This window comes from Cyprinus carpio, chromosome B11, assembly GCF_018340385.1.
Source record: "Cyprinus carpio isolate SPL01 chromosome B11, ASM1834038v1, whole genome shotgun sequence".
In the NCBI taxonomy this organism is placed as follows: domain Eukaryota; kingdom Metazoa; phylum Chordata; class Actinopteri; order Cypriniformes; family Cyprinidae; genus Cyprinus; species Cyprinus carpio.
In genome coordinates, this window is record NC_056607.1 from 9,568,413 (window position 1) to 9,594,698 (window position 26,286).

The window sequence follows — 26,286 nt, forward strand, 5'->3', positions numbered from 1 at the left end:
TATTTTTATATCGCCTAATTACTGTAAAAACTACTTTATCTGCTAACGTTTGCCTGCAGTCAGAAAGATGCAATTATTATTATTATTATTATTATTATTATTATTATTATTATTATTATTATACAGTAAATTTGAAGTAATCAATTTAATAAACCTGGATTCAGGGTGAGTTTAACTACCACTAGATGGCAGCCCAAACACAGATGTCTCTGAACATTAAAAGTTTTAGTTGTTGTATATTTGTTGTCACCGAGTCAAAGATCTAAATAAAGGTCAATGATCAGAAAAAAAAATGGCATATTATGTACTCTTTATTCTGATATACGCCTATAGCACATATTGCTTAATTTTTCTATGAATAATTATGTTTTATTGTAATTTCATTGGTACATCCATGATATTTTGTATAAACAAAACATTTAGAAACTAGCAAATTTACAATTAACACTGCTAAAATTGCTGAAATATCCCGGCTAAAAACGTTTTGTACGTTTAGTAAAATTCTATTTATAAACGAATTGTTCAGATATTTTAACCGGTTCGTCTGACTGATTGAAAAGATCCGACTCAAAAGAGCGATTCGGACATCGCTGCAGCAGTCATTGGCAGTCGTTTGTCCAGCCCCCTTTTCCTTTCATCGTGCATGAGATCATAATGCACCACAAATACACTTAAACCCAGCTATTTACGGAGTGTTAGTTATAATCAAAGGAAGGATTATGGATTCAGAAGCGATAGAATTGAATGGAGATGCTAACAGAAGTGGTTCAAGAGAGGTGAGTGATTGTGAACATATCAGTGTCATTTAAAACGAGCACAAACGCATCCGCCAATGGGATGTTTGTGTTAAAGTTTAACCCATTGTATTGATGTCTATAAAAACCAATCGGGTTAGACAAAAATTTTACCGAACCATACATAATCTTTTCAGTTTGGTTTTTGGAGTCTGAAAGCGTTTCTTTAGTTTTTTTGAAGGAAAAAGGCTGCTCATACATTTTCCTTTCCATACGGTAATGCAATGAATGCACTTGTGTGGATGAGTCTCACTGAGGGGATACTGTGGTGTGGCCCGCGGGGCAAATCTTATATAATCGCAGACCATGTGTTGATAGAAGCTGCTTTCGACTGGCCGAGGGGTTTGTTTCAGTAACGGAGGGTTGTAAGTGACAACGGGTCCTCAACATTACAGCTCACGCGGCACAAAAGCGGTTCAAAGTTTGGAAACAAAGTCTCTTATTCATTACCCTGGTGTTTCGCTCGACCGCGTCCATACTGACGATGAGATCACCGGGCAGCGTAACCTAAACAATAGGCTGTGAAAGACACTGATAAACACTTTCAGATCAGACGACACATGAATAACGCACATTTTTAAAACACTGCATGAAATCCAATGTACAGCGATGCCCACAAACAAACCATCGGTGCAGCACAATTCTACATTAACTAAATAACCTAACAACTTATTTCAACAAAAACTAGATGGTTTCAAACTAGATTCCGTCATAATTTCCATTTATAAAAAAGGGTACTTTAACAGTATTTTACCATAAAAGCATAGGCTATATTGGTTTCTTAATTATTAATATTCATTGTAAATTATAAAGTAATACCCCATTCCTCAATATAAATTAGTCTATAAAATACATGTATACCATATGAATGGAATGTATGGAACTTGCATTTAACCAATTAACCATTTATCTTACAGAACCATTTTTAAGTTCTTTTTTTTTCATTACAATTTAACAGTTAAACCATAATGGATGGATTCTTTTTTTAGTTTTACAGTCTCCTAGCCAAGGAGGGAACTAAACATGTAGAAAGTAAACAAAAACTGACATCATATCATAATTTATGTTCTAGCAATAAAGACCAATCTAAAGCATTTAGTATAGTAGTTCCTATTACTCCTGCTAAAGTTAATGTGTAGTTTGTTTAGGGTAAAATATGAATGTATAGGGGAAAGTGTATTTTATGTTTTGTGTTTTTTATTTTTTGACAGGTCACCATTTCTTATTACAATTTTTTTCATCCCTTGCAATTCCCTTTGCCTGTGTTTTTAATTCATTTAAACTTTAAATGTTAATGTATTTAATGTTTTTCGTACACTTTCATTAATGTTTTCACTGAAGAAAGTTGAGGTGAAGTGGTTAGAAAGACTAGAGGAACATCTTACCACCAGTGGATTTTTTTTACCCAACAAACACACAAAATCAAACATAATCATTCCTGTGGGCAGCACCAGTGTTTAAGACACTGTGTGTTTAGGCAGACTGAAAGGGCAGTGATTTCTATGTGGCTAATTTCTATGCCAAGTGGAAATGACGCCTCCACCTGGCTTTGGTATGATGTAATATCTGAGTAATATTATGGACAATTGCAGCGTTGGTTGTAATTCTAGTGCCACAGGTCTATAAATAGTCTAGTCGCAAAGGGTGGATAAAATAAACACAATTCACATGTATTAGCAAAGTAAAGGGTTAAAAACTGTAGTTGTACCGTAGCTCTAGGTTTGTTGAGCGCATTAGTTACATATCAACGTCATGATAAACGTCATGGACTTTTTCTGCTTTTACCACTTCAGCTGTGGATTCATTTCAAATTATTATGGAGTAGAATATGTATGTATTTATAGCCCATGTAAGTCATTACAAACTGCCAGGGTTGCAATGTCTTTATTTTTAAATGCTTGATTTATGTGTATGAAATACTTTGGGTAAGTGTAGCCAGGAGAACCTTTATGTCATTTCTGGTTTGAAAGAAAGCTTAGGAACCTTTTTTTCTTAATTAATGAGCTGCATGGATCCATAGCAGAACAGATAAAGAGGAAGAGAGCCCAGGCAGTTGCTTTTAGATAACTGGTTCAGTTTTCTACAGGATGTGTGTTTGACGACTCGTGTACTAAACACTTAAGATATATTACTCCAGCAATAATAAGAACTATAAGAGCAAACTTTTGAACTTCAAATACATCTGAGAATGTAGAACTCCGTTTGAACGCTTTGCGTGCCAAACATTCCGTCTCTGATTATGATTATTATTAATAATGCTTTGTACTAACTAATGTTGCAAGGTGCAGTTTTTTCCAGAACGTCACAGAGAGGAAGTCAGAATTTAACAGCATGAGAATTCTTAAGCTTGTATTTAAAGGCACGATATGTATGATTTTTTTATTAAAACATCCAAAAACCACTATATATATTTAGCTGACTTGTGTAATTACATTATCACAAATGTTTCGAAGAATGTTTAAATCCAGAGAAATAAGCAATTTTAACTAGTGACATGGACCATTGTGTTAATTTTTCTTTATAATGAAGTCTGTATCTAGTAGATTGTAAAAGAATGATTATCAGTTCCACACACAGAGATATATAAATTCTACATTTATTTAAATGGGGAAAAATCTTCACTGGTATCGGTCAATACTGAACCCTAGGTATCAGAATCGGAGGCGAAAAAGGCAGATCGGAGCATCCCTACTGCCAATGACATCATAACCCCTTGATTTCCGGTTTTGTTTTGTAGAAAACATGGAGACACCAAAGACGCTTTAATATGTTTTATTAGTCAGGTGACCTGACTAATAAAGTAGCATTGTAACGGAATTTTCAAATGTATCTAGTATGATAAAACAGGGCTGCTTTCTCTCGTTCAGTGGCCTCGTTTTCAGCCTCACCCTGCTTCATACTACAATGTTAATATATCATTAGCTCATCCATGAACATGATTTCTGCACGAGTCCTGTCGGATTCTGTCGGCTGTGAGGATGAAGATGACAACTCCCATGATTCCACACTCAGTCACGGCGTCATCGAACTTCGCCCTTGTTTTGAATACACACCCTCAAGTGCCCTCTGATGCTATCCTGTGCTACCGTATATATCCTGCTCTTCAGTTACTGCTTTATCAGGTAATCATTCAGTTTCCTCAATCAGTATTACAGTTTTTCTCAGTCGATTTGACACTTTTCTCCAATGCAATGTTCTTGTTCTCAAAACACACCTGCCTGGAAGTTTTCAGTGATCATAAAAACATTCATTAGCTGTTAATAAACTCTGCTCAAGAAATTGGACATCCCTGTCATTTTGTATTATTTATACATTTTTATCGTAGAAACTGTATTGATATTAAAGTGTGAATAGGTTTGAGTTAATAGATTAAATAGAATTTAATGATGCTACAATCATAGTTGGAATGTTTTTGTGTTAACTAAAAACTGAATCATATTGTGTTTAACATATTAACATTCCTGAATGTGACTGTGTATGACAAATCAAATGACTTGCTCTTAAGCGACATTATGCTTTCTTTTACAGATTCAGGAGAACCCAAAGGAAAAAGCAGCAGTCTGATGTAAGCCAGCTTCTAAAACTTGAACCACTGGACCACCTGTAGTCTGTCATCAGACTCCTGAAACTAATCATTTAAAGGTTAAAGTGTTTAAAAGACTGATATTTTGTATCTTTTTGTCATTGATTGTGTTAAACTGTTAAAATAAAAAAAATAAAGTGACTTAACTGCTGAAAAGGTGTTGTTGATTGTTGATGTTGATTCAGTGACTTTAGTGTTTATTATTATTATTATTTTATTTAACGTTTAAACGTGAACGGAGGATGAATAAGTGATGAACCACCATCACTTCATAATGATGATTCAGTGACATTATCTTTGTTGTTGTTGAAATATCCCTATTGTTTCTGCATTAATTATGGGAGCAAAAGTGATGTTGAACCAACCCCACTATGTATGATTTATTCAATGCAGTTAAGAGTTGAGGCATCAACATCGGCTTAACATTGTTTCAACGGTTGCTTGCTATCTGGGATGAAAGCTTTAAGGAATTTAATTTGACATTTGGGAAGTTTTTGTTGTGCAGAGGTTTCTATAACCCTATAACAACGACTTCTGTTTTAAACAGAAGGAAGGAAATTATGTCAGGGTCAACGAAGCACTTACCCCTTCCCTTCACATGCTACAAACATCCTAAAAAAAACATGCAAGTGACTTTCATTTCCTTCTAAAACTGAGAAATATGACCATAGATAACCCTTGACGCAAATTACAGAAGAATCTATTGCAGGTCAGAAAACAACCATTGTGCAAGTCAAATTCTGTGCAAATTGTAAGCCTCACTTGAAAGCATATCGTGATTTAAGTAGTGTGTTATACTGGATCAACAACCTGGTCCTCAAACTAAATTTTTATGAAGTATTAACCCCAACCTATACCTTTTAAATAATTGACTTGAGCAACATTATTTGATAACACTGCTTGATAACCCAATCCCTGAAATCTGGTTGTCCTAACAAGGACCCAGAAACCTATTTCCTCCATCTTTCTCTGTAAACACTGTATGTACTCATTCCCCTATCTCATTCCTATGGATGTAGTAAGTAACATCACATGTGTGTTTTCGTGCTTGTGTTTAGCGTCCTCAGCAGAGCCACTGGTCAAGGAACACCCCAATGAACATGAACCATTATGCCAATAAGAAGAGTGCAGCAGAGAGCATGCTGGATATTGCACTGCTGATGGCCAACGCCTCCCAGCTGAAGACCGTGCTGGAGGTGGGACCCTCTTTCTCCTTATACATTCCTCTCATCAGCCTCATCAGCATCTCCCTCATCCTACAGATCATCGTGGGGGTCTTGCTTATCTTCATAGGTGAGAGAAACCAACCAAACTGAGAACCTAAGTTTACAGGCTTCAAAATATATAGGCAATAGTGATTTTATACATGATTAGAGTTGCTTTTGTAAGACAAAACATACTGTTATTAGCAGTATCATACCCTAATGCATATAGTACTTCATATTGCATAAAATGACACATTGAAGTATGAACATCATATGCAGTGGCCCAAAAATGTATATCACCTTCTATAATATAAAAACCCTTTAAAAGAAACATTAAAAACTATTTGGATTAAACATTTCAAACTGGTAGTGTAGTATGTAAAGCAGTATTCAAATATTAAACGTCTCAAAAAGTAGTTTAACAAGAAGTTAAAATTCTTTTTACTCACCCTCATGTATTTCCAAACCTATGTTATGACTTTGTATTATGTTCTGAAGAATGTGCATGCTGTTCTTCTTCATATAATGCAAAGAAAGCCAAATATGAACATAAAACTAGTCAGTACGATTTAAGCACGTTAATCCTAGTTTTAACATTTGGCAATTCAATCCAGTAATAACTGTCTACAAGGAGAATTGATAAATGCTGTAAAACAGTGTAAAACAGTACTTTAAGTACAGAAGTTGCACTAATCTATTTGTATGTAATATAGTATAGATAATATAATAATAAATATAGTTTCAATATGAATATATCAGGTGATGAAAGTCAATCCTGCAACACTTTGGTGTTTCCCATCAGAAATTTGAACAGCTTTTACTTTTATTTTTGTGCACATAGTGAGAATAAGAGCAGATTAATTATCACATGAATGATATCAAGAGATTCAGTCCCAATTTGAGAAATATTCATATTCTCTGCTCAACTTCAAAAAGCCCCCAGTGTCCCATTTCTAGCAATCATTCCTATTTCCTCAAACACAACTCTGTACTTTACACCAGAATCCGCTGTGAACACAATCAGCCTCTAATTAATGGAAAATGAGCTTTATTACTGGTTTTGAAAGTTTTAGAGTCATCATGCAAGTTCTTTTGAACATGAGCTGTGAGTAAGTGTGTGGTGTTAGAGGTTTTGACACTTGCTCTATAGAACAATGGACACCATATAATTATAATCATTTTGTCCGATTTTAGCCTTTCATTTTAATTTAAGAAGCTGTTAAATCAGTTTAATAACATTATTTTAAATGTTCTGAATTACATAATGAGCTGCTGTTATTGCTCTTGTTCTACAGTGAAGTGGAATCTGAATGACTCGAGTAAACACTACATACTGAATCTTCTGGAGAACGTCGTCACAGCTCTCGTCTTTGTCATCGTAGTAATAAATGTTTTCATCACAGCGTTTGGCGTCCAAAGACCAGAGGACACAAAATCATAACTGGCAACATGAGTTTAGGATTTCATACAATTATACACATTTTGTACATTTATTATGAAAAACCAAGCAAGTTGTCATGACATATTCAAATGTGCCTCGATGTAAATATGCCTTATGTTTTGCAGAACCTTTTTTAGTCCCAAAATGAGCCAATATCATCTTAATATAAATGCACCCTCATATGGAATATATTTATATATATATTATGGCTAATTGTTTAATTATATAATTCACGTTGTTAAAATGCATCAGTTTTTAAATTGGATTGGATATTCTAATCGGATCATTACTGAGATTAAAAATAATCATGACAGAAACTAAACAGACAATACCTTTCAAGGCCGAAATGGAGAGTAGCACCTCACCTCACATGGGACCTTCATACTGTCTATTTGATCACTGTATCAGCTGTTTATATGGGGAAAATGGGCTCATTTTATGTGGGGTCCAACACAATGCAACTCATGCACACAGCTCGTTTGTATTTGTTTTTACTTGCAGGTCATATTTGCTGCATGAAGGATAAATTGCTAGAAGTCAAAGAAGTCTAGTAATTGCATTGAAGAGTTTTAATCAGCACTTTAGCAAAATGATTTTTTTCTTACATAACTCTGTAAGTGAAGATTAAGTATCATAAATACAACACATTTTTCTTCTTGTATTAACCCCAAAACGTCAGAAATAGAGATTTTTGAGAATTTGTATAAGAGCGCCATCTACTGATTAAGCAAGCATATTGCCGTTTTATTTGAAATATTTTTTATTTTAAATTTTAATGTTTAGTGTTTTGATGTTTGTTGTGATTTTTTACTATCCATATGTTAATATGTTTCATGGACTTTTTGTACATTTTATATCAATACTGTTTGTATAACTGGCCAAAGATTTCCTTTATTTTATTTTATTTTTTTTTACTTTTAGAGAGCAGCATTTAGGCATTATTTCAGTGCACAGATAAATAGGAGACCAACTTACAGTTGTCTAGATGTTCAGTATTGCACACTGGTCTTCTTCTTTAGTAATGATGTTGTTTTTAAGGACTAAAGATTCTTTATTTATGGACAAAACAATCATTCTGACATATATTTTTTTTTTTGCAACTCATCAAGTGTTTGTTTTGGTATATCAAGACGTGGAAATCAAATTCATCTCCAAGTACATCAGCAACAGTTCCACAGTTTTATTTAGCCTAATAATTTTTTAACCCCTGACAATATATATATATATATATATATATATATATATATATATATATATATATATATATATATATATATATATATATATAGATTAATCTGAAAAGTTTTACAAAACACTTACATTGCACTGCAGAAACAAGGCCACAAGAGTAAATTGACAAAATGAATTATTAACACAAACCAGTACAAACATGCTGCTAGTATAAAAGCAATATAAACATATTTGTTGAAATCTTAGCCCACAAAAAAAGGTATTATAAAGTAACAAACTCCTAATACTCCAAGGTACTGGACTTTAAGGTTACCTGTAGCCTTTATTGTCTTGTGTGTCAAAATATTCTGACACCTGATCTATTTGATTTGTCAAGTTTACTCAGTTTTGCATGCACTAAATGGCGTAGTGAATTATAAACCTCTGTGTCCACATTTTACTACTATAATCTCTTAGCAAGTCCCAAGTCTGTGAGAACTAAAATATACTGACTATAAATAATATATAAATGAGTTTGATGTCTATTTTTAAAGTACAATAAAACAAATGCACAAACAAAATGAGGGTTGCAGCAACATTAACAGAGTAGCTCAGCGTTTCAACTTCAACTAAATACTTTAGTGCAAGTAGCGAGTTTGGTTCCTATCCAACTTTTCTTAAAAGTAACGAGTTCCTGCCCTTGGTATTGCATATAAATGACTATTATTTCAATGACTAATGTTTGATAAAAGATATTAGCAGTTAAATAAACCATTCAATTGTTATATTTAAAATTGTTACAAGAGTTTCCAGATTTAGCCATGAAACCTAAAAATTCAATCTTTGGAATACTGCCATTCTAATTCTGAATTATAACAATAATTTCTCTATATAAATAGTATGTACATATTTTTTAAAACCTGAATTAAAATATTTTTAATATTTTTCGATATTTTTGACAAGTATTTCGGAGTATTTTGGTGTGTGTTGATTTGCTTTTTTAAGGCAGCAAAAAAAACCATTATTTTCCATCTTCTGTGTACCAGATGAAAACGTCCCGCACTTTTCTACTAAGACCCATCGCAGCCAAACCCAGAGCGCTGCTGGAGCCTGACACCTGCTTGGACTCTGCAGAAAAAACATTTTGATGGCTTATAGTCTAGGAAATGGATATTTTAGATCTGGGTATTAAGATATTAACAAGTTTGTGTGCTTACCACCATAGTAATACAGCAGAGCTGCTCCTACAGCCACACTGAAACAACTCAGGAAGAAAAACGGACCTGTGCAGTGACAAAACAAAACTATATATACATTATTCAAAAACTATTTGCATGAAAATCAAATAGCCCTATAGTTTTTTTTTTTTCCTATCATTTAAAAATGTATATGTACAGAATACATTAAAACGGTGTGTGTGTGTGGGGGGGGTGGGATGGTTGGGGGGGTTGTTGGCATAGTGGTTAACCAGACCCCTGTACTAGTGCATAATCACTGAAAAGGCTGACTTACTATGGTCATTCATTACATATCTGTGCTTGGGACTCGTGATTGGGACTACGGGTTCACCAGACTCTAGAAAAACAAAAAAAAAACTTAGTGGTCAAACCAAAAACACAGGCTGAAAGGAACTGTTCACACAGCTGAAAACTTATTCACCCTCAGGTCATCCAAGATGTAGATGAGTTTGTTTCTTCATAGGAACACATTTGGGGAAATGTAACATTTAGTCACTTGCTCACCAATAGATCCTCTGCAGTGATTCAATTAACATCTTGTGAAGTGAAAATCATTTAAAAAAAAAAAAAAAAAAAATCACCATTTTTAACTGTAAGATGTCGCTTCCGGCCAAATAATAATGCATCCAAATGTTAATCTAACACATTAGTTTAGAACTTTTTTGAATCTTTTTTTACTTGTAAATGTTGTTTAATCTGCATATTTCTCTCCTGATTCAGATGAGGCTATTTTTTCACTGGAGATAGCAATACTATATATATATTGCTATATTATAGATATTTTAGCCAAAGGAAATGGTTTTAAGTATGTTAAAAAAATAACCCTTAATAAAATTGATCCAAATCTGTTCTGATGAAATCAAACTCATCTACATCTTGGATGTCCTGAGGGTGAGTACATTTTCATCGAATTTTAATTTTTGGGTGAACTACTCTATAAAATACATTTCTATCACTACTATGAATCAGGAATGATATGCTGCATGGCAGAACTAACTGAACATCCTCAAAAGAATGATGTTTTTGAGTGGTTATGGGTGGAAAATGATGATTCTGCCAACCTCTGAGTCGGAGGCGTGTGGGTAAGCTGAAATAAACGTCCTCCACGTGGAGGTGCAGTGCGCGGTAAAACTCTCGACATGCCTCCTCTCCTTTGTCCTGTAGATGAGACAGCAGCTCCGCCAGCCTGATACAGGTGGGCACATCCAAATCCCTGAACTAATGTTTGGGAATATCATTATTGGAAAGAGAAATAGCGTACAACATTTGACGACTGGAATGTTTCTCTGTATGAAGTGCTGCAGACATGATATCAAAACCCAGGAAGACTTATTCACCACGGCCTCCCTTGAGATCTTCCTCTGGGGTTTTTCCAGAGTAACATTAGAGCTGTGGTAAACACTCCTTGACAACATTTTGTTGTACAGCTGCACACTCTCACACCCCAAACGGTCTTATGTGGTGATTTATTCCGAAAATGTTTTTAAAAATAAAACTAACTGCTGCAAAATTTGCGTTTAGAAACCCCATTATAAATCCCGTAGGATCATCTTGATGTAACCCGTGGTGAATTAGTCAGACGTTTTTGAGATCACGGCTGCAGATACTAAGGGTGGAGCTCTTACCCTGGAGGCCTCCTTGTCAGTCAGGATCTGGGGGTAGATTCTGTTGAGCTGCAGGATGAGTTTATCCACCAGTTCTGTATCTAGACGTTGGTCCGATTTCAGGAACCGGCTGTCTATTCGCAGCTGTTCGTGGAAGCTCTCTGTCATTTACACAGAAATAAAGCCATACAGGTTTAGAACAACACGAGAGGGAGCAAATTATACAATGTTAATTTAACCAGTCCTTTCAATAATCCCGTCTAGTACAAATATCTTCATAAATACAGTGCACATTTCAACCAGAAGAGGGAGCCACTTCATAAATGTTACATTGAGCAGAGACACAGGGACCGAAAGACCGTCAAACAAACTTCTGAGGTACACTGAGGGTTATTTGAATGTCTTTTAGGCAACAAAACCGCCTTATAAATTCGGAAATACTATTTTAACGGATTATAGAGCTTTTGAAATGTAACATATTAAGCAGGGTAGACTTCAATGCACCGTAATGGAGCACAGCGACAACTGTCGAAGTACAACTTGCCGAAGCAGCTCAAGTTTGTGAGCAATGTGTATAAGGATCCTATAAAGCACAATTTTATAAAGTAAAAATTATATGTTTATAGTTCATATTTATACTTCACATCAGCAGTAACAAGTAAAAGTTTGACTGACCTCCCATTTTGAAGTATCCTGCTGTCTTTTGTTTGGAAACGCCCATTGCATTGTATGTGGAGGGGCGGAGACCATGGGGAGAAGTACCGGAAGTTCCGAGTGAAAAGTCTAATACGGAAGTTCACGCAAATACAATTTATAATTGAAAGAATTGTAAAGTCTAGATTCAATTCCCTTAGTATCAGAGATTAAACATTTACTGAATATGAAAATATTAGACACAGTAAGCAGTGAGCGCTACACTCTTATCAAAAACGATTTTAATAATAAATATAATTTATATTAGATAATATTAATATTTATAGACACACGTTCGACCATAGCCTATAATAGATGTTTTAAAGGCGGATTCCTTTCTTTTGTAACAACCCATATACCATATGTTTTTACGCAATATATAAATAAATACATAAGTAATGTCCTACCTACTCAGACTTTCGAAAATAAATTAATAAACCTTACCCCAAGAATAATTGCTTTTGCTAATATCTGCTATATTTCCTAATAATTTTAAATGTTGTGCAGGAAATATTATTTTCTTAATATTACAACCCTGATTTGAACAAATGATATTGCTTTTGTTTAGAAAACAGTTATTGATTTTATACAATTATGAATCGTTTAAAAAAATAAATAAATGAAAAATAAGTATAACATCCCAGCACTGCTGGACTTTTGGAAATCTATCTGACAAAAATTTAAGGACCAAAGCTAATTTTCAACAACTAATATACAACCTGAAGCAAACAGTCATATTTTATATTAGTTTATTTATCCTTTTTTTGTCAATGAGAAATGTTAAGACAGACATGGGCCTATAATGTGTTTCTCATACTACAGAGCACAAATGTTTAGAAAAAAGCAGAACATTGACATCAGCACTGTAAAAAACAAAACAAACAAAACACCCAAAAGAAACAAAACAAAACAAAACAAAACAAAGGCGAGGCAGTATAGCTTACACTGTACCTGTAAGATTTCAAGTAGAAATGCAAAGAGGCAGCGCATGTGCCAGTAATAATGCATACAAACCTAGTCATTAATACTGAACTGATAGCCAAGGTTATGAATAAATATTAACAAATACGTGAGGTCATTCCATAAAAATGTGTAAAAATAAACTCAAAATGTCATATAAAGCTATGACATGGCTGATGAAGCGGTTTCAGCAAATAGAAAACTATTGCATACACTCCAGAAACAGCACAAAATTGCACTTAATTTGTTGTCAAAAGAAAAAGAAAAGGAAAAGGTCTTTTAAAACTTTAAAATGTCTTAAATTTGAAATGGCACTAATGTTCTGAGGCAATGTTTTCTGCTTGCTGAAATACAAACAAATAACAAAATTATTAGCAAGGTTACGTGTAGGAAAATAATGACCAACAATATCAACAGACAGCCATGATGACCGCCATCAGAAATCATTACTTCCTTAAAGGAATGCATGATTTTAACACACCTAATTCTTACTAACATTTAAAATCTCCTAAACAAGCAATCTGAGTTGACATTCAGAAGGAGTGTTTAATTATTGTACAAATTACATGTTCACACACTGGGCCAAGTGGGCGAGATCTGTAGTGAGACTGATAGAAATACTGAAGAATATATGGCTCTTAGAATTGTTTATGAAAATAAAAAAACAAATAGTTGCATAAAAGGCACAGGAGGTCTTTTGAGAGGGTTATACAAAACAGATATTCAATGTCTAAAAACAAACATGTATTGCAATGTAAAATACAAAATGCTGACCTTAATGCAGTATTTGGCAAAAAAGTAGAAAGTATTCCAATTTGGAATTAATATTTTTTATGTCTTAAATTTAACATATGCTTGACCCACTATGAAAATTGACTCCAAACTTTTCAGGAGCAAGTCAAACTTAAAAGAGTTAGAATGTTTGACTATTGAACAGAACAAGAAACAAATATAGGCCTTATTAACATAATCGTTCTCCCTGGAATATGCTTAGAACCTGACAGTTAAGCATAAAATACTATAAACAAACCACTGTTCTTATATTATTTTTGTTTTTCAGTTAAATACGTAAAATTCACAAGAACAAAACCAAAAATGTGCCAAGTATACTGTAATGTGCATGTCTTACATAACTAATGCACTAAAAGTGCACATTAAACAAAAATAAAGCAGAAAAATAAAAATACCACAGTAACAGTCAGAATCATGATTACATAGATCGGTTGGCTTTACATGTGAGCCTGTGTTTTCTTGCAGCCACATCCAGGGACAAATTTCTTGTTTCCATAACTGAAGCAGGCATGTGTATTCTTGTGTTTTGTGTAGGGATAGTGTAGAGGGAAGTAAGAGTTTGATGATAGTTTGCAGATATTATAAAGTTATTGTAAAATTACTGCAAAATTGAGAAATAAAATGATCATGAGAATTATTACATCACAAATTATCCAAATGTATTGTAAATAATGAATATATCTTAAGTCAAGCTGATCACACTGGACATAAGGAAAGTTACCGTTAACATTGAGACAGGTTAGACTCATTAGTACACAGCAAAACACGGAAGACTCATTTTTTAGATGCAATGGACTGCAGGAAGCAGAAGACTCACATGCAACAGACAACATGCCAACTAATATAAACGGTTAAAAGTGAGAGCAACAGATCATGCACGCTACAGTGGTTCAGAGTCACACTGTAAAGACAACATGGACAATGTGTTATGCTGGCTGAAAGGCTAGATGAAATAGTATGAACAAAACCAACAAAGACATGGATGACAAAGTGTGCAAAAAATTCTAGACATCATCTATGACAACTCTCAATTTTGTCATATTTTTATCTGTAGCATCAATTATGTCCTTTAGGGTTGCAACCTGGATTACAAACGCAGCAGGCTCAGTAAAGGGCGTCTCTGTCGGGATTACACAGATTTATTTGCACTGACACAGAGATTAACAGACTAGCTTTGTGAAACTGGGTTTAACTCAATGACATTCATTGCTGGTTGGGTTAAAGTAGAAACATTGGGCTCAGACGTTCAGAGAGAAGAGACAAATTTAGACAAATGTAAATGTATTTTACCATGTTTAGACATTTTCCAAGTATCATTCTCAATACTTGTTTATAGATATTTAGATTACAGCGAGTTTAGTTGCAACTGAATCTAATATATCTGTTTGTACGGTGTGCGCTGGTTATATACTAAACAATTTGTCAAATGTGGTAGGTCAGGCAATTAATCAATGCATACCAGAAAATTGCATGCACTACAACCTGCTTTCTTTCAAAAACGAGTACTGTAAGTAGTACAAATGTCAAGAGTACTGGTACTCCTCGATAATAAAAGTCACAAAAGAGACTCAATTTGGTATCCAAATATTGGAGTTAGCCTATTACAAAAAAATTCTTGTAATAATTTATTTTACTTGTAGTGACAGTGTTAACTTTAGTACACTGTAAAAAAATGGCTGTGAATTTATCAGTAAAAGACTGTAAAAATGCTACAGTAAAAACCTGTTAAATGGTTAATGGAAAATTCCCCTACTATATATAGTGAAAATCTGTATTGGACATTAGATGTAATTTTACTATAGTATGCCGTTTTGGAAGTGAATAATTGTAGTGATAATTAACAGTGAAAGTGATAATTTACATTGTTTAATCGTGAATTGACGTTAACTGAATTTCCTGGGTTACATTTCGTTTTTTTTGTTTTTTTTTTTGTTAAACTATGTTTCTTCTTAGTTTTTTCTTATCAGTTTTGTATATTAGGGTTGTGTGTTACACCTAATGTTGTTTAATGAGTGTTTATTGCATTATTTAAGTTTCATGTGTGGTACCATGATGGTGTTTAGTGTTTGTGTGAATAACACTGTGCACCTTCTATATATGTTATTATTTAAAAGCTGTGTATTGTAATCAGTGTATTACAAAGGTACAAAACAGATTTCAGTACTTCAGTAGGTTGGTATATTAACATTATATCAGTTAATGAAATGACAGTATTTAAATGTAAATTTAAGTTAAACCGGTAAAACCTAAAATGGTACTACCGTATTTTTACGGTAAAATTCCGGCAACCACAGCTGACATTTTTTTAATGTAAATTTTACAGATTTTTTATTTATTTTTTTACAATGTAGATAGTATGGTATTGCCAACCCATCCAATCTCTCCAGGTAGATTTATAGGAGAAGCCATCAGAACTGTTAGCACAAACAGTGACATGCTAGCATTGTTTTGTCCCAAGCACACATACAGTAAAATGATTGTTAGTTAGCATGAGGATGCTGATGAGTGACAGTTACATACAGGTGTTAATCGGATCCAGTGTCACACAGAATTTTATACTTCTCACTGCAGAAAACCGCAGGACTTCCAATGAGGCCGTGTGGTTGTGGTCGGTTCTTACAGGGAAGTCTAGGACTTACATGGGGGCTGGAAAACGATAAGGGTCCTCTGCCACGGCCAGATGAAGCCTTCCCACGGCTGCCTGGCCCAGCACCAGATCCTCTTCGGGATTGCTCGTGGTCAAACTCCAGATCCTCCAATCGCTGTGTTAGGGCCAATTTCTGCTGGATGGCCATACGCAGGAGGGAGTTCAGAGTCTTCTTCTCATCTTCTGCTGCAGCCAGCTGCCTCTGCATGTCGTCCAATTGTGTTACGTACATTCATCACACCTAAAGAAGAAAACAGGAAAGAGGGATAGTGCAAGAGAGATTTAGTACCTGGATTGCATAACCCTACTGTTCTCTGGACAGTGGCAGGAAGATGAACAGATGAGGAAAGCTGGAAGAGAAGCAACTTTCAGTTGTCTTCCTGCAGTACCTGGTGGCAAACATTGCCCTGAGAGAGGAGAAAGTGACGGCATCTTCTTTAAGAGCCTTCAGCTCGTTCCTCAACTTCATCATAGTTTCGGTTACCATGGCCTTTTCATTCTCATATTTGCTCTTTAAGTTTGCCAGGGCAACCTCAGCTGTCTAAAAGGGCACAAAACCACACCACCATTCAGAAAACACTCTTGAAATACTACAATCTCAGGCAGTGCTGTTGCTTTTTAAAAAATAAGTCTGCATTATGTTTTGTTGTTGTGTAATATGATAAATTTTCTTTCTTTAGCTCACCTGTTTGTTGGCCTTGAGCACAGTCCTCAGTGTGGCAATCTGTTCTCGCTTAGTGCTCAGCAGGGACTTGAGTTTCAAAATCTCCTCCATGCAAGCAGCTTGGTCTTTATCCGCCACTGCTGCCAACTCTAGAGAAGCAACTCTTTGCCTGGATAGTTCTGTGGTACGGTCGACTGCCTTCTGCAAGTGGCGTATCTGATCCCGAATTATAGCTACTACGTTGTAGATGTCCATTGGTTCAGGACGTGGATCTTCTCTGACTGGTGTCCCAGAAGTTGAGCTGTTAGTGGCGGTGGAGTTTGACCTGGGTGTCTCTGCTGTGCTGTCACTGGTTTGGGTCAACGTAGAATTAAGATCTTTACCTTCGGTCTTGTTTCCTTTACCCTCTTTGTAAAAATCAAGCATGACACGATTCGGGGTTTCATTGTTGCACATGCAGACATGGTGGTAGAGGTTTGCAAGCTCTTCACTAAAGGCAACAAGCTCATCCTGGGCAACGCTGAGACTTCCTTCTGTCTCGCCCAGGTTGGTTTAGTTGGTTTAGCTCCTTTTCCAACCGAGTGACTTGATCTCTGTCTGTGCGACTGCTGCTCTCCAGCTGAGACACTTGAACACTGAGGTCACGCACCTGTCCCTCCAGTCGTGCCCGTACCTCCTCATGCTCAGCCTTCATCTAGAAGAATCATGCATAATCAAGTTGCCATGAAATGTGCCATCAACCCATTAATAAAACATAAATAATACTGAACAAAACTCGATTTTTCTCAGTCCCACTCACCTCATCATGCTCTGATTTTAGTGTCTTAAGCTCCTCTCTCAGTTCACCTGCCTCTGCTATGGCTACTTCATACTTGCAGCGAAGTATCTCTGGCCCATTGATATCCAGCTCATAATAGTCCACATCATTGTCCTCTCGACTGTCCCGTTCTCGCTCACTGTCCAGGGCTGACTGCCGCTCCTTGCCTGCCTGCAATCTCCTCATTACACCCAAATCATCACTAAGTCTCGTCATAGCTTCCTGCTGTTCAGCTAATGCTCCTCGAGCATGCTCTAGCTGCTTCTGAGAGTCCTGTAAAGTGGTGAGAAGAGCTACCTTCTCTCGTTCCACCTGCAAGGTGAAATGGAGGGGGAAAATGCTACATTTTAAGTGGTCTGGAACAAGGTGACAATGTCAACTAGGTTGACCAAAAGGTTGAAATTTGAAGGACTGCATTTGTAACGGTACACATAAAAATGGCCATACCTGTAAGAGCTGTTGCTTGAGTTTCTGGATTTCTGAGATGTTCAGCTCTGTCAACAAGTCATCCACCAGACTTGGTGCGGGACGTACGTTTCCATCTCTTTGGGCTGAAGACAATCTGTTATCTTCATCATTAGTGTCGCTGACTTTAGCAAATCCGTTTTCAAACATCAGAATGGCATCGTCGTTATTTGGTTCGTCTGCACTCAGTTTGAGCCCATCCAATGAGCTGGCAAGAAGGGAGTCTCCCAGGGTCATGTGATGTGTCAATTCTTTTCGAAGAGCTGCTTTCTGCTCCCGTTCGGTCTTTACGGTTTCTAGAGCCTCTGTTAGCTGACGGTCAGCTATTTCTCGTAACCGAACAGCATCCTCTAGCTGGCTGTTCAGGTACTGCACTTCCTCTTCCAAGCGTCGATTCTCATGTTTAAGTCCCTCAAACTCCACCTTTGGAAGAGATTTAGAAGAAACGAACCAAAGACAAAGGTTATGGCAACAGTAGACTTGGCAGTAGACATTAAGAAGACACTTTCATCTAAAGTGCCTCCAAGTTGATGGTGTATGGTCTGCTCCTTGTGGGACTAGAACCAGCAAACATTTGATTACCATTCATGAGCTTTGTCTACACTTCCACACCCACATTTCAGATGTGATCAATGGTCAGTGCTACTAACCTGACCCTGTTTAAGGGTGGAGACTTGTTTCTGAAGGCTGATGTTCTCCTCTTCAAGTTCAGTGTAGTCTTGCAGCAGACGAGACTCTCGGATTTTGTACTCTCTAATGTCGTCATGCAGGCGACTGCGCTGGAGCTCTACAATCTCATTATTTTAAAGACACAACAAGTTTAGTTGACAAAAGACTAATATAGAACATAGACGTAATATAGAATATTGTAATGGTTTAATGGGTTAATTTGTTTTTTTTTATGTTTTTTTGATTTCTATGTTTAATAATTTTGTTTGGTTATGTTTAGTAAATTCATTACTCTTAATAAAACCCTCAACAGCACAAACCTCTCTCAGCTCGAGTGCGAGTGTGGCCAGACGTTCGTTCTCTGCCTGGGTGCTGGTTAGAGTGTTTTTGGTTTGTCGTAGGTCAGCCTGCAGTTCTTGCACTCTCTGCTCATAGTACGCCTCTTTAGATGCCGACTCAAGGATGAGGGACTCCTCCCTGCTTTCCCCGTCTGCAGCCACCTTTCTATGGGTGGAGTGAACCTGGCCGTATGCCTGTATGTACATGATCGGAGAGAGATTGAAGTTAGAATAATGTATGAAGTCTATCAAGTTCTAGCACTATGGCTATGGCTATACTAGACTATAGAAGTCTGTCAATTCTGTCTGGGCCTATGCTAGATATTGAAGCCAAATTTCATGATTCCCACAGACACTTTAGTTTGTATGTGGGACACTTTGTAAAGCTCAAAGATGCATTTCCTGCAAACTGATGATGTAACTGGCTACAGAAAAACCTAGTTGATTTCTGTCCAAAAGCTCTTTTTATCAAATGCTCCATCTCTTTCTTTCCCCACTAAAGTTGTGTGCCAGTCTGAATGATGTCATTGGCATGCTTCAGCCTGACTAAGTGACCACACACACGCGCAACCATGGCAGTACAAGCGGTAAATGTTAACAACTCCATTAGTGCTGGTGGCCTGGCTGAATGGCTAGCAGAAAGGCATGCAGGGACCACTGATGTATGATGGACAAAGCAAGCACATAGATGCAAGGCCTAACAATGCAACCTACTACATCAGGCTGTTTCTTCAAAGTCCCTCTGGACTTTTAAAAAATAAACACACTTCACATTCTCAATGGTTTATTTATCCACTTACAACGTGAAACAGTCAACATACATTTATCTGAGGAGAATTGTAATTTTTGTAATTTACAAAAGTTATGAACTACGAATGCGTGTGAGACAGAAAGAGACGTGGAAATGGTGTCAGCTAAAGTCCTCCTCCTGCCACAGCAGCTGCTGCTAAGAACTGGCAGCTGTCCACCTGTCACTCTGTTTGCCAAGACATTACTTTAGAACTTTATTCTGACTCCTGAAGAGAGATTCCATGGATAAAGACAATGCCAACCCCACACGGATCCCCAACACTGTGTGTTTATCTCTATTCCTCAACTATTGATTTAAGACTATTTTTGTGATCAGGTCTTCAATAAAAAAATGACACAACATTTCTGTGTAGCATAAACTAATTCCTTGTATATCTGATAATCAACTTACAATTCTCAGTACTGCTCTACTGCTCTATTTAAACTGAACCAGAGTTGCATTTGCAGCTTACTCTGTATAACTAAAACTGAGAAAAGGTCTTGTTAAATATATCCATGCCACTGCTGTGTAAGTCTTTCACTGAGACTTTTGGAGCCAGATTAAGCAGTGATGTTAAACACAAGACTTCTTATCTGCATTGGAAATCTGAAGTTTTACAATTTATAATGGGTTCTAGAAGAGCAGTTTTCAATTTATGAATCATACAAGGTGTATAAATAAAGAGATAAAAAAAAAGGTTAAGGCAAGTAAGGTCAGGCAAGTAATCAATCAACCGTTTGAGTCCTTTGTAACTTAAGTTTTTAAAACACGCAACATTTAATGTGTGTGTATAATTTATATTGTACAAAAAAAAACAAGAAAGTTGACTTCAAGTAATGTCAACTCAGACAATCTGTGTATCATTCATTCATTCATTCGGTATTTGATTTAATACTGAAAGTAGAAAAATGAGAAAACGGCTCCTAAATCAGCATATTAGAATGATTTCTGAAGGATCATGTGACACTGAAGACTGGAGTTACGTTGAAAATTCAGCCTTGCATTACATTAATTAATTACATTTTAAAATATATTCAATAGAAAACAGTTATTATAAATTGCGATATTTTTTCATAATGATCAAATAATTGCAGCCTTGGTGAGCATAAGAGACATTTCAAAAACATTAAGACATCTTCCTAACAATAAACTTTTGAATAGTAGTGTACTGTACATATACATGTCAGTAAGATAATTAACTAATTTGCATACTGCATATAAACCTCTAGATTGGAGCTGTAGTGTAAACACTATTTCTTAAACTGAAAGCAGGCAAAAATATTTTTTAATGGCCAAAATATTTAGATCTCTCTCTGTGGTCATATTGACTTATTAACCTAGAAACAGATCTTATTGTCATCTCGTATAAGGAACACTAATCTCACCAAAACTGCATCTTACTGTGCTTACAGAGTGTTTTGAGAATGAGTTAACGTGTGTGTGTGTGTGTGTGTGTGTGTGTGTGTGTGTGTGTGTGTGTGTGTGTGTGTGTGAGAGGCGGACTTGTTGGAGTTGTGATAGGTGAGATATGATGTATTTTGTAGTTGTTTTGTAGTTTTATTTTTTGAGATATCAGATTCTGATCCAGTGTGTCTGAGTCTTGATCACACCTGTCTTAATGTGTCCTGCGTGTGCAGTCTCTCATGGTTTCATATCTCCTCTTCACCGTGGTGTGGAAAACCAACTTTTAAAAATTGTTTTGCCACACTGCAGGACTAAAATTAAAATGATTTTTAAAAAAATAAAGGGTAAAAATAGTAAAAAAAAAAAAAAAAAAAAAAAAAAAGGTAAATAAATAAAAATAATAATAATGATAAATAGTGACTAATAGCAGGTCCTAATTATATTTAAATGTAAAATATAAATAAACAAATAAATGGTGACTAATAGCAGACCCTAATTATTTTTAAATGTTAACCTAGTAATAATAATATACATATTAATAATTAGGATAATACCAATAATATACATATTAATAATAATAAATATTAAATAAATATATTTAAATAAATAAACCTAGATTTAAATAAATAAACAAATTGAATTAAAATTAATGTAAACAAACAAATACATTGTGACTAGTAACAGGAACTAATTGTTTCTAAATATTAACCTAAAATCTGAAAAAAGTATATATATATATATATATATATATATATATATATATATATATATATATATATATATATATATATATAAATTTTAAATATAAATTTTAAATAATTTTTATTTATAAATATGAAAAGAAAAGGAAAATTAAGAAAAATTAAAAAGTATATAAAGAAACTTACATACATAAACAAATAAATAAATAGTAACAGGGCCTACTTATAAGTATGAAAATATCTAAGCATTTTAGCAATTAAATCACCCGATTATGATTTTTAGCTAAATCCAGGCATCTGTAATGTATTAATAAGTTAGAATGGCTTTTATTAATAAAATGACTCATGAAAGATAATCTGCCTACTAATCTGATTTCATGCATTGACCTACAGAACTCTAGCAGCTTGAAATGACACACAAAAGTATTCGTACAAGAGTTTAACTGCTTCCAGCTAAAGCCCCTTGCTGACACCATTAGTGTGAGATCAGTCTAGGCAATGGACCTGAGTCAAGACCGAGGCTCTTTTTTTAGACTGATTTCTTCCCAGATCTTCTTACTACATGACGAAGACGGCGTCCTCTATTTAGTCGTGCAGAAAAGATTAGAGCAGAAGGAAGTACCTAACCAAGACGAGCTCGAAATAAACTATAATTCTAACAATCAGGATTAATGTCTGAGCTTAGATGCATGTGTTGACAGGAAGTTGTAGGCGAGAGAGAAAGAGTTGTTCAGAGGTGCTGAGAACACATTCAAAACTTGAGTTTATTTAGGTCTAAAACAATTCATATACAGCCTACATTCCAGTCTAGGTTTATTACAGAATGTGGTATCAGGAAGAAACGTCTAGTCCACTTGTTTTCTCACATCCACATCTCACTTCTTGTAACTGTTTCACCTTCAGCCTCTGATCAACAACACACAAATTATCTATTCACACTTGTCTATAAACTAGAATGCTGAACGTACAACATGAGATATTAAATAAATTATGGATTTATTGACTTTACATACATTCATGAATCTCCTCTTATTGTAAAATGAATATCCTGCTTTTCCATAGATAGCAGGCAGGATGTCCTGTGGTCTTTTTTTAGGTTATTGTGATGAAACCAAGAATCACTTCAAATTCAAATTCTACAATAAATATAACTTTATTGAACTGAGCCTTAGCATAGGTTTGTGTACAGCTTTATAAACAATCAATGACATTTACATAATTAGTACTGACAGAATATTTCTGATTCTAGATGTCTACCAATGTTGATTTTTTTTTCCATCTCCAATAAAGATATGCAAAAATTATTTTTTTCAATTTTTTTTTTTTTACTTTCGACACAAAAACAGCTTAATCACTGATTAGACTACAACAAACAATTATATGCATTAAGAATATTTTATCAACAACAACAATGAATTGTGACAAACGAACAATTAAAAGTACAAATATTCCATCTAGTCACATTTATTTAAGACCATAAATCCTACATGCACAATAATTATAATACAATCTGAGATGGAGTCATACTACGTGGTACAGTTTAAACTGAATGGCTATTTTATATCTTCATAGCTAACAATTAGCATTCCGCCTTTGTAATCTGAACGGTGATGTAATCTACTCTGTATCATCAAGCATATATCAATTCAAAAATTAAGTTTTGCGGACGATTTTAAATGAATATTTTATTCTGTCAAGTGTCATTTGTAAAACGAGACCTGAATTAAATAATATTCGATGCTTTTTGTATTTGTTTCAACAAAAAACTATAATATTAACTGTCCATAAATTATTACATTAGCGCTTGTTTTGCGCAATTTTACACTATTCCGAAAGCGACCGATAACGAGCACTTTAAAATAGCAAAATATCAGCAGATTTATTGATATTTCTTCCTAGTTTTTTATTATCTCTGGCACTTTTTGTAAAGTAGAACAATGAAAGTACAGAAACTGAGTGACAATGGGTGGAGACACACAGACTGATACACTTTTCCTTTTGTGCGCCGCCGCGCGCAACAACAAACCGTTACATTTAAACAAGCCGCAACATTGTAACATTCTTGCATGATTTGGTCTGACCTCTCTGAGCTGGTCCAGCTCTTGCCTGACGCTCTCATATTCGCTCTCCAGCTCCTCGAAGCGCTGTTTGAGCTGCTGGTTCTCCTCCAGCACCGCGAGCCCGTACTCCGCCGCCTGGATCTTCTCGCGGCTCGTATCGCTCAGTTCCCGCGTCAGGCGCTCGTTCTCCGCGCGGAGCCAGTTGGGCCCGGCCTCAGAGACCAGCTGCGCCTCGGGACACCCGTCCTCTTCCCCGGACATGTTTGCCATCAACCGGCACACTCTAACACAGGCGATAACGGACCGAGCCCGTTGATTCCTCTTTCTCAACCATGAAGTTGATCACCAATCTGAAGTGCATGCAGTTTATTGGAGGCACTATTCTCAATGTGAAAGTTCAAATTCAATTTTACATTATTATTAAAGTTGTTTTTATGTATTATTCCAAAACTTATTCCCCATGATTTAACGTATAACTCCATGATTTCCTCTATTTACTGTGAGATCATCCAGCAGGAATACGAAGTGATTTTGTCTCTCCTGTTTTATGGGTAATGTAGTTTCATTTACATTGGCATGCGTTAAATTAGGGCTGTGCTAGACTACAAGACCCATAATGCTTTGTGTTTTGTACACGAAGGCAGCACAGTATGCACAGATGGTCCATTGATTGAATGCCAAATTCAACTTCAAATGTTGCACAATGCTTCCATCTGCTGATGGTAATATTTCAGCTTGCGTGATGTAGATTTAAAACTAATTTCAAAGTTTTTAAAATCAGGGATTTTTAAAAAAAATATATATAACAGATATGTCCTATGTTTATGTAAAAATACCTATTTATACTTTGTGTGAAAAATAATAGTAAATTAAATTAATTAAAAACGTGAAAAAATAAGTGAATTATTATAATTATTTTAATTTTAAATTAAATAATATTTTTTTATTGCCATTGAAATAAAAATAAATTCTTAAAATATTATGTGGAGAACATGTACTTTGTTTTATTATTATTATTATTATTATGTTCGTTTTTATTATTTTTTCATATATTAAGAAGACAACACATTGTTTTCCAAAATTGAATAGAATAATAATAGTATAATAGCAATAGTAATATTTAATATGATTTATTACTATTATTATTTTTATTTTCCTTTTTTATATTTTTTTGTATATTATAAATAAAACATTGTTTCTTAATAAATTAAACAATAGGCTTTTATTTTTATTGTCATTGTATTAAAACCAAAATACATTATTAAAATATTATCTAGAAAATATTTACTTTTTAATCATACTTTATTATTATTATTATTATTATTATTATTATTATTATTATGATTATTATTATGATTATTATTATTATTATTATAGTAATAGTAATAATAATACACTGAAAAAAAGTGTTTCATTCATCCAATTAAAAAAAAATTGCAAAGTTATTTATTTTTCATTGGCTCAAGTTAAAAAATATAGATGTGAATTATTACCCTAATTTTTTTTTTTAATTGGATGATTTAAAAACTTTTTTCAGTGTAGTTGTTGCCACTTTGTATACTTTATAAAATGTCTCTTTTTCTGTAGTCCACCGTCACACCTCCTGGAGCCAGTCTGAAAAGCACTGCTCAACACTTGAAACTTAATTGTCTATCATTGTGTTTTCAGTTGACTGAAAAACTGAGGTTTCCTTTCGTGTCGCCACCACAATTGTATGGAATAGAACAGAAAGCATTTGATTAAAGGGCATTCAGACCACAAAACTGGTTTTACCCATCAGTCTGAAAGTGAAAATATACTTTATTTAGGCCAGCTCATCATTATTATCTGCCACGGTTGAAGGCAGACACGCTTGAATCTGAAGAGGAAGTAGCAGAATGAGTGTTTAACATCTCCGAGGTGAACAATCATCCCGATGGTAAGTTATTTTTTAGTGCTCTCTCATTATTAAGAAAGATGTAATTCAATACTGCATGTTCAGTTACTGTACAATTCTGTCTTTAGGGTGCTTTGGATGTTTACAACCACTGTAAGTTCGCCAGATCAGATTTTAAATCAAAACTAAAAGTTGTAAAGTATTTATTCATTCATTCATTCACTCACTCATCCATTCATTGTTACATACTTTTCATGCAGATAAATGTTACCATTTTTTCTCTATCTGCTTTGGCCTGGGCTGTGGACTGTTACTCTACAGGCCATTTTCTTTTTCTTGTTCTGTTTTTGTTTTTTCCAGTATATGTATATGCGT

The 26,286-nt window shown here is 34.9% G+C and overlaps 3 protein-coding genes and 1 long non-coding RNA gene across 6 annotated transcripts; 2 read left to right on the forward strand and 2 right to left on the reverse strand.

Annotated features, from left to right (window-relative positions):
• The first annotated feature begins 604 nt into the window (after positions 1–604).
• ninj1 (ninjurin 1) lies at positions 605–7,194 on the forward strand. Its single transcript, XM_019077076.2, has 3 exons — positions 605–776; positions 5,436–5,670; positions 6,878–7,194. The coding sequence occupies exons 1-3, from the start codon at positions 720–722 to the stop codon at positions 7,021–7,023; spliced, it is 438 nt and encodes a 145-aa protein (XP_018932621.2). The 5' UTR covers positions 605–719; the 3' UTR covers positions 7,024–7,194.
• A 1,994-nt stretch (positions 7,195–9,188) lies between these two features.
• On the reverse strand, positions 9,189–11,835 carry card19 (caspase recruitment domain family, member 19). 3 transcript variants are annotated; one of them, XM_042733808.1, is made up of 6 exons: positions 11,711–11,835; positions 11,057–11,196; positions 10,493–10,649; positions 9,706–9,768; positions 9,411–9,497; positions 9,189–9,321 (listed from the first exon to the last, which is right to left on the reverse strand). In XM_042733808.1, the coding sequence occupies exons 1-6, from the start codon at positions 11,754–11,756 to the stop codon at positions 9,215–9,217; spliced, it is 600 nt and encodes a 199-aa protein (XP_042589742.1). In that variant the 5' UTR covers positions 11,757–11,835; the 3' UTR covers positions 9,189–9,214. The 3 variants fall into 3 exon arrangements, with proteins under 3 accessions (XP_042589742.1, XP_042589743.1, XP_042589744.1); XM_042733809.1 differs by having other exon boundaries at positions 9,195–9,321; positions 9,411–9,476; XM_042733810.1 differs by lacking the exon at positions 11,711–11,835 and having other exon boundaries at positions 9,195–9,321; positions 9,411–9,476; positions 11,057–11,203.
• Positions 11,836–15,648: 3,813 nt separating this feature from the next.
• On the reverse strand, positions 15,649–24,451 carry bicd2 (bicaudal D homolog 2 (Drosophila)). Its single transcript, XM_019077065.2, is given in 10 exon segments — positions 15,649–16,356; positions 16,359–16,368; positions 16,517–16,668; positions 16,813–17,338; positions 17,340–17,485; positions 17,591–17,920; positions 18,056–18,496; positions 18,724–18,876; positions 19,063–19,275; positions 24,057–24,451. Coding segments are annotated over 10 exon segments (2,571 nt in total). The 5' UTR covers positions 24,306–24,451; the 3' UTR covers positions 15,649–16,005.
• A 72-nt stretch (positions 24,452–24,523) lies between these two features.
• On the forward strand, positions 24,524–26,240 carry LOC122138822. Its single transcript, XR_006155817.1, has 4 exons — positions 24,524–24,586; positions 25,844–25,953; positions 26,040–26,064; positions 26,172–26,240. It is a non-coding gene; the product is annotated as an uncharacterized LOC122138822 (long non-coding RNA).
• The last annotated feature ends 46 nt before the right edge of the window (positions 26,241–26,286 follow it).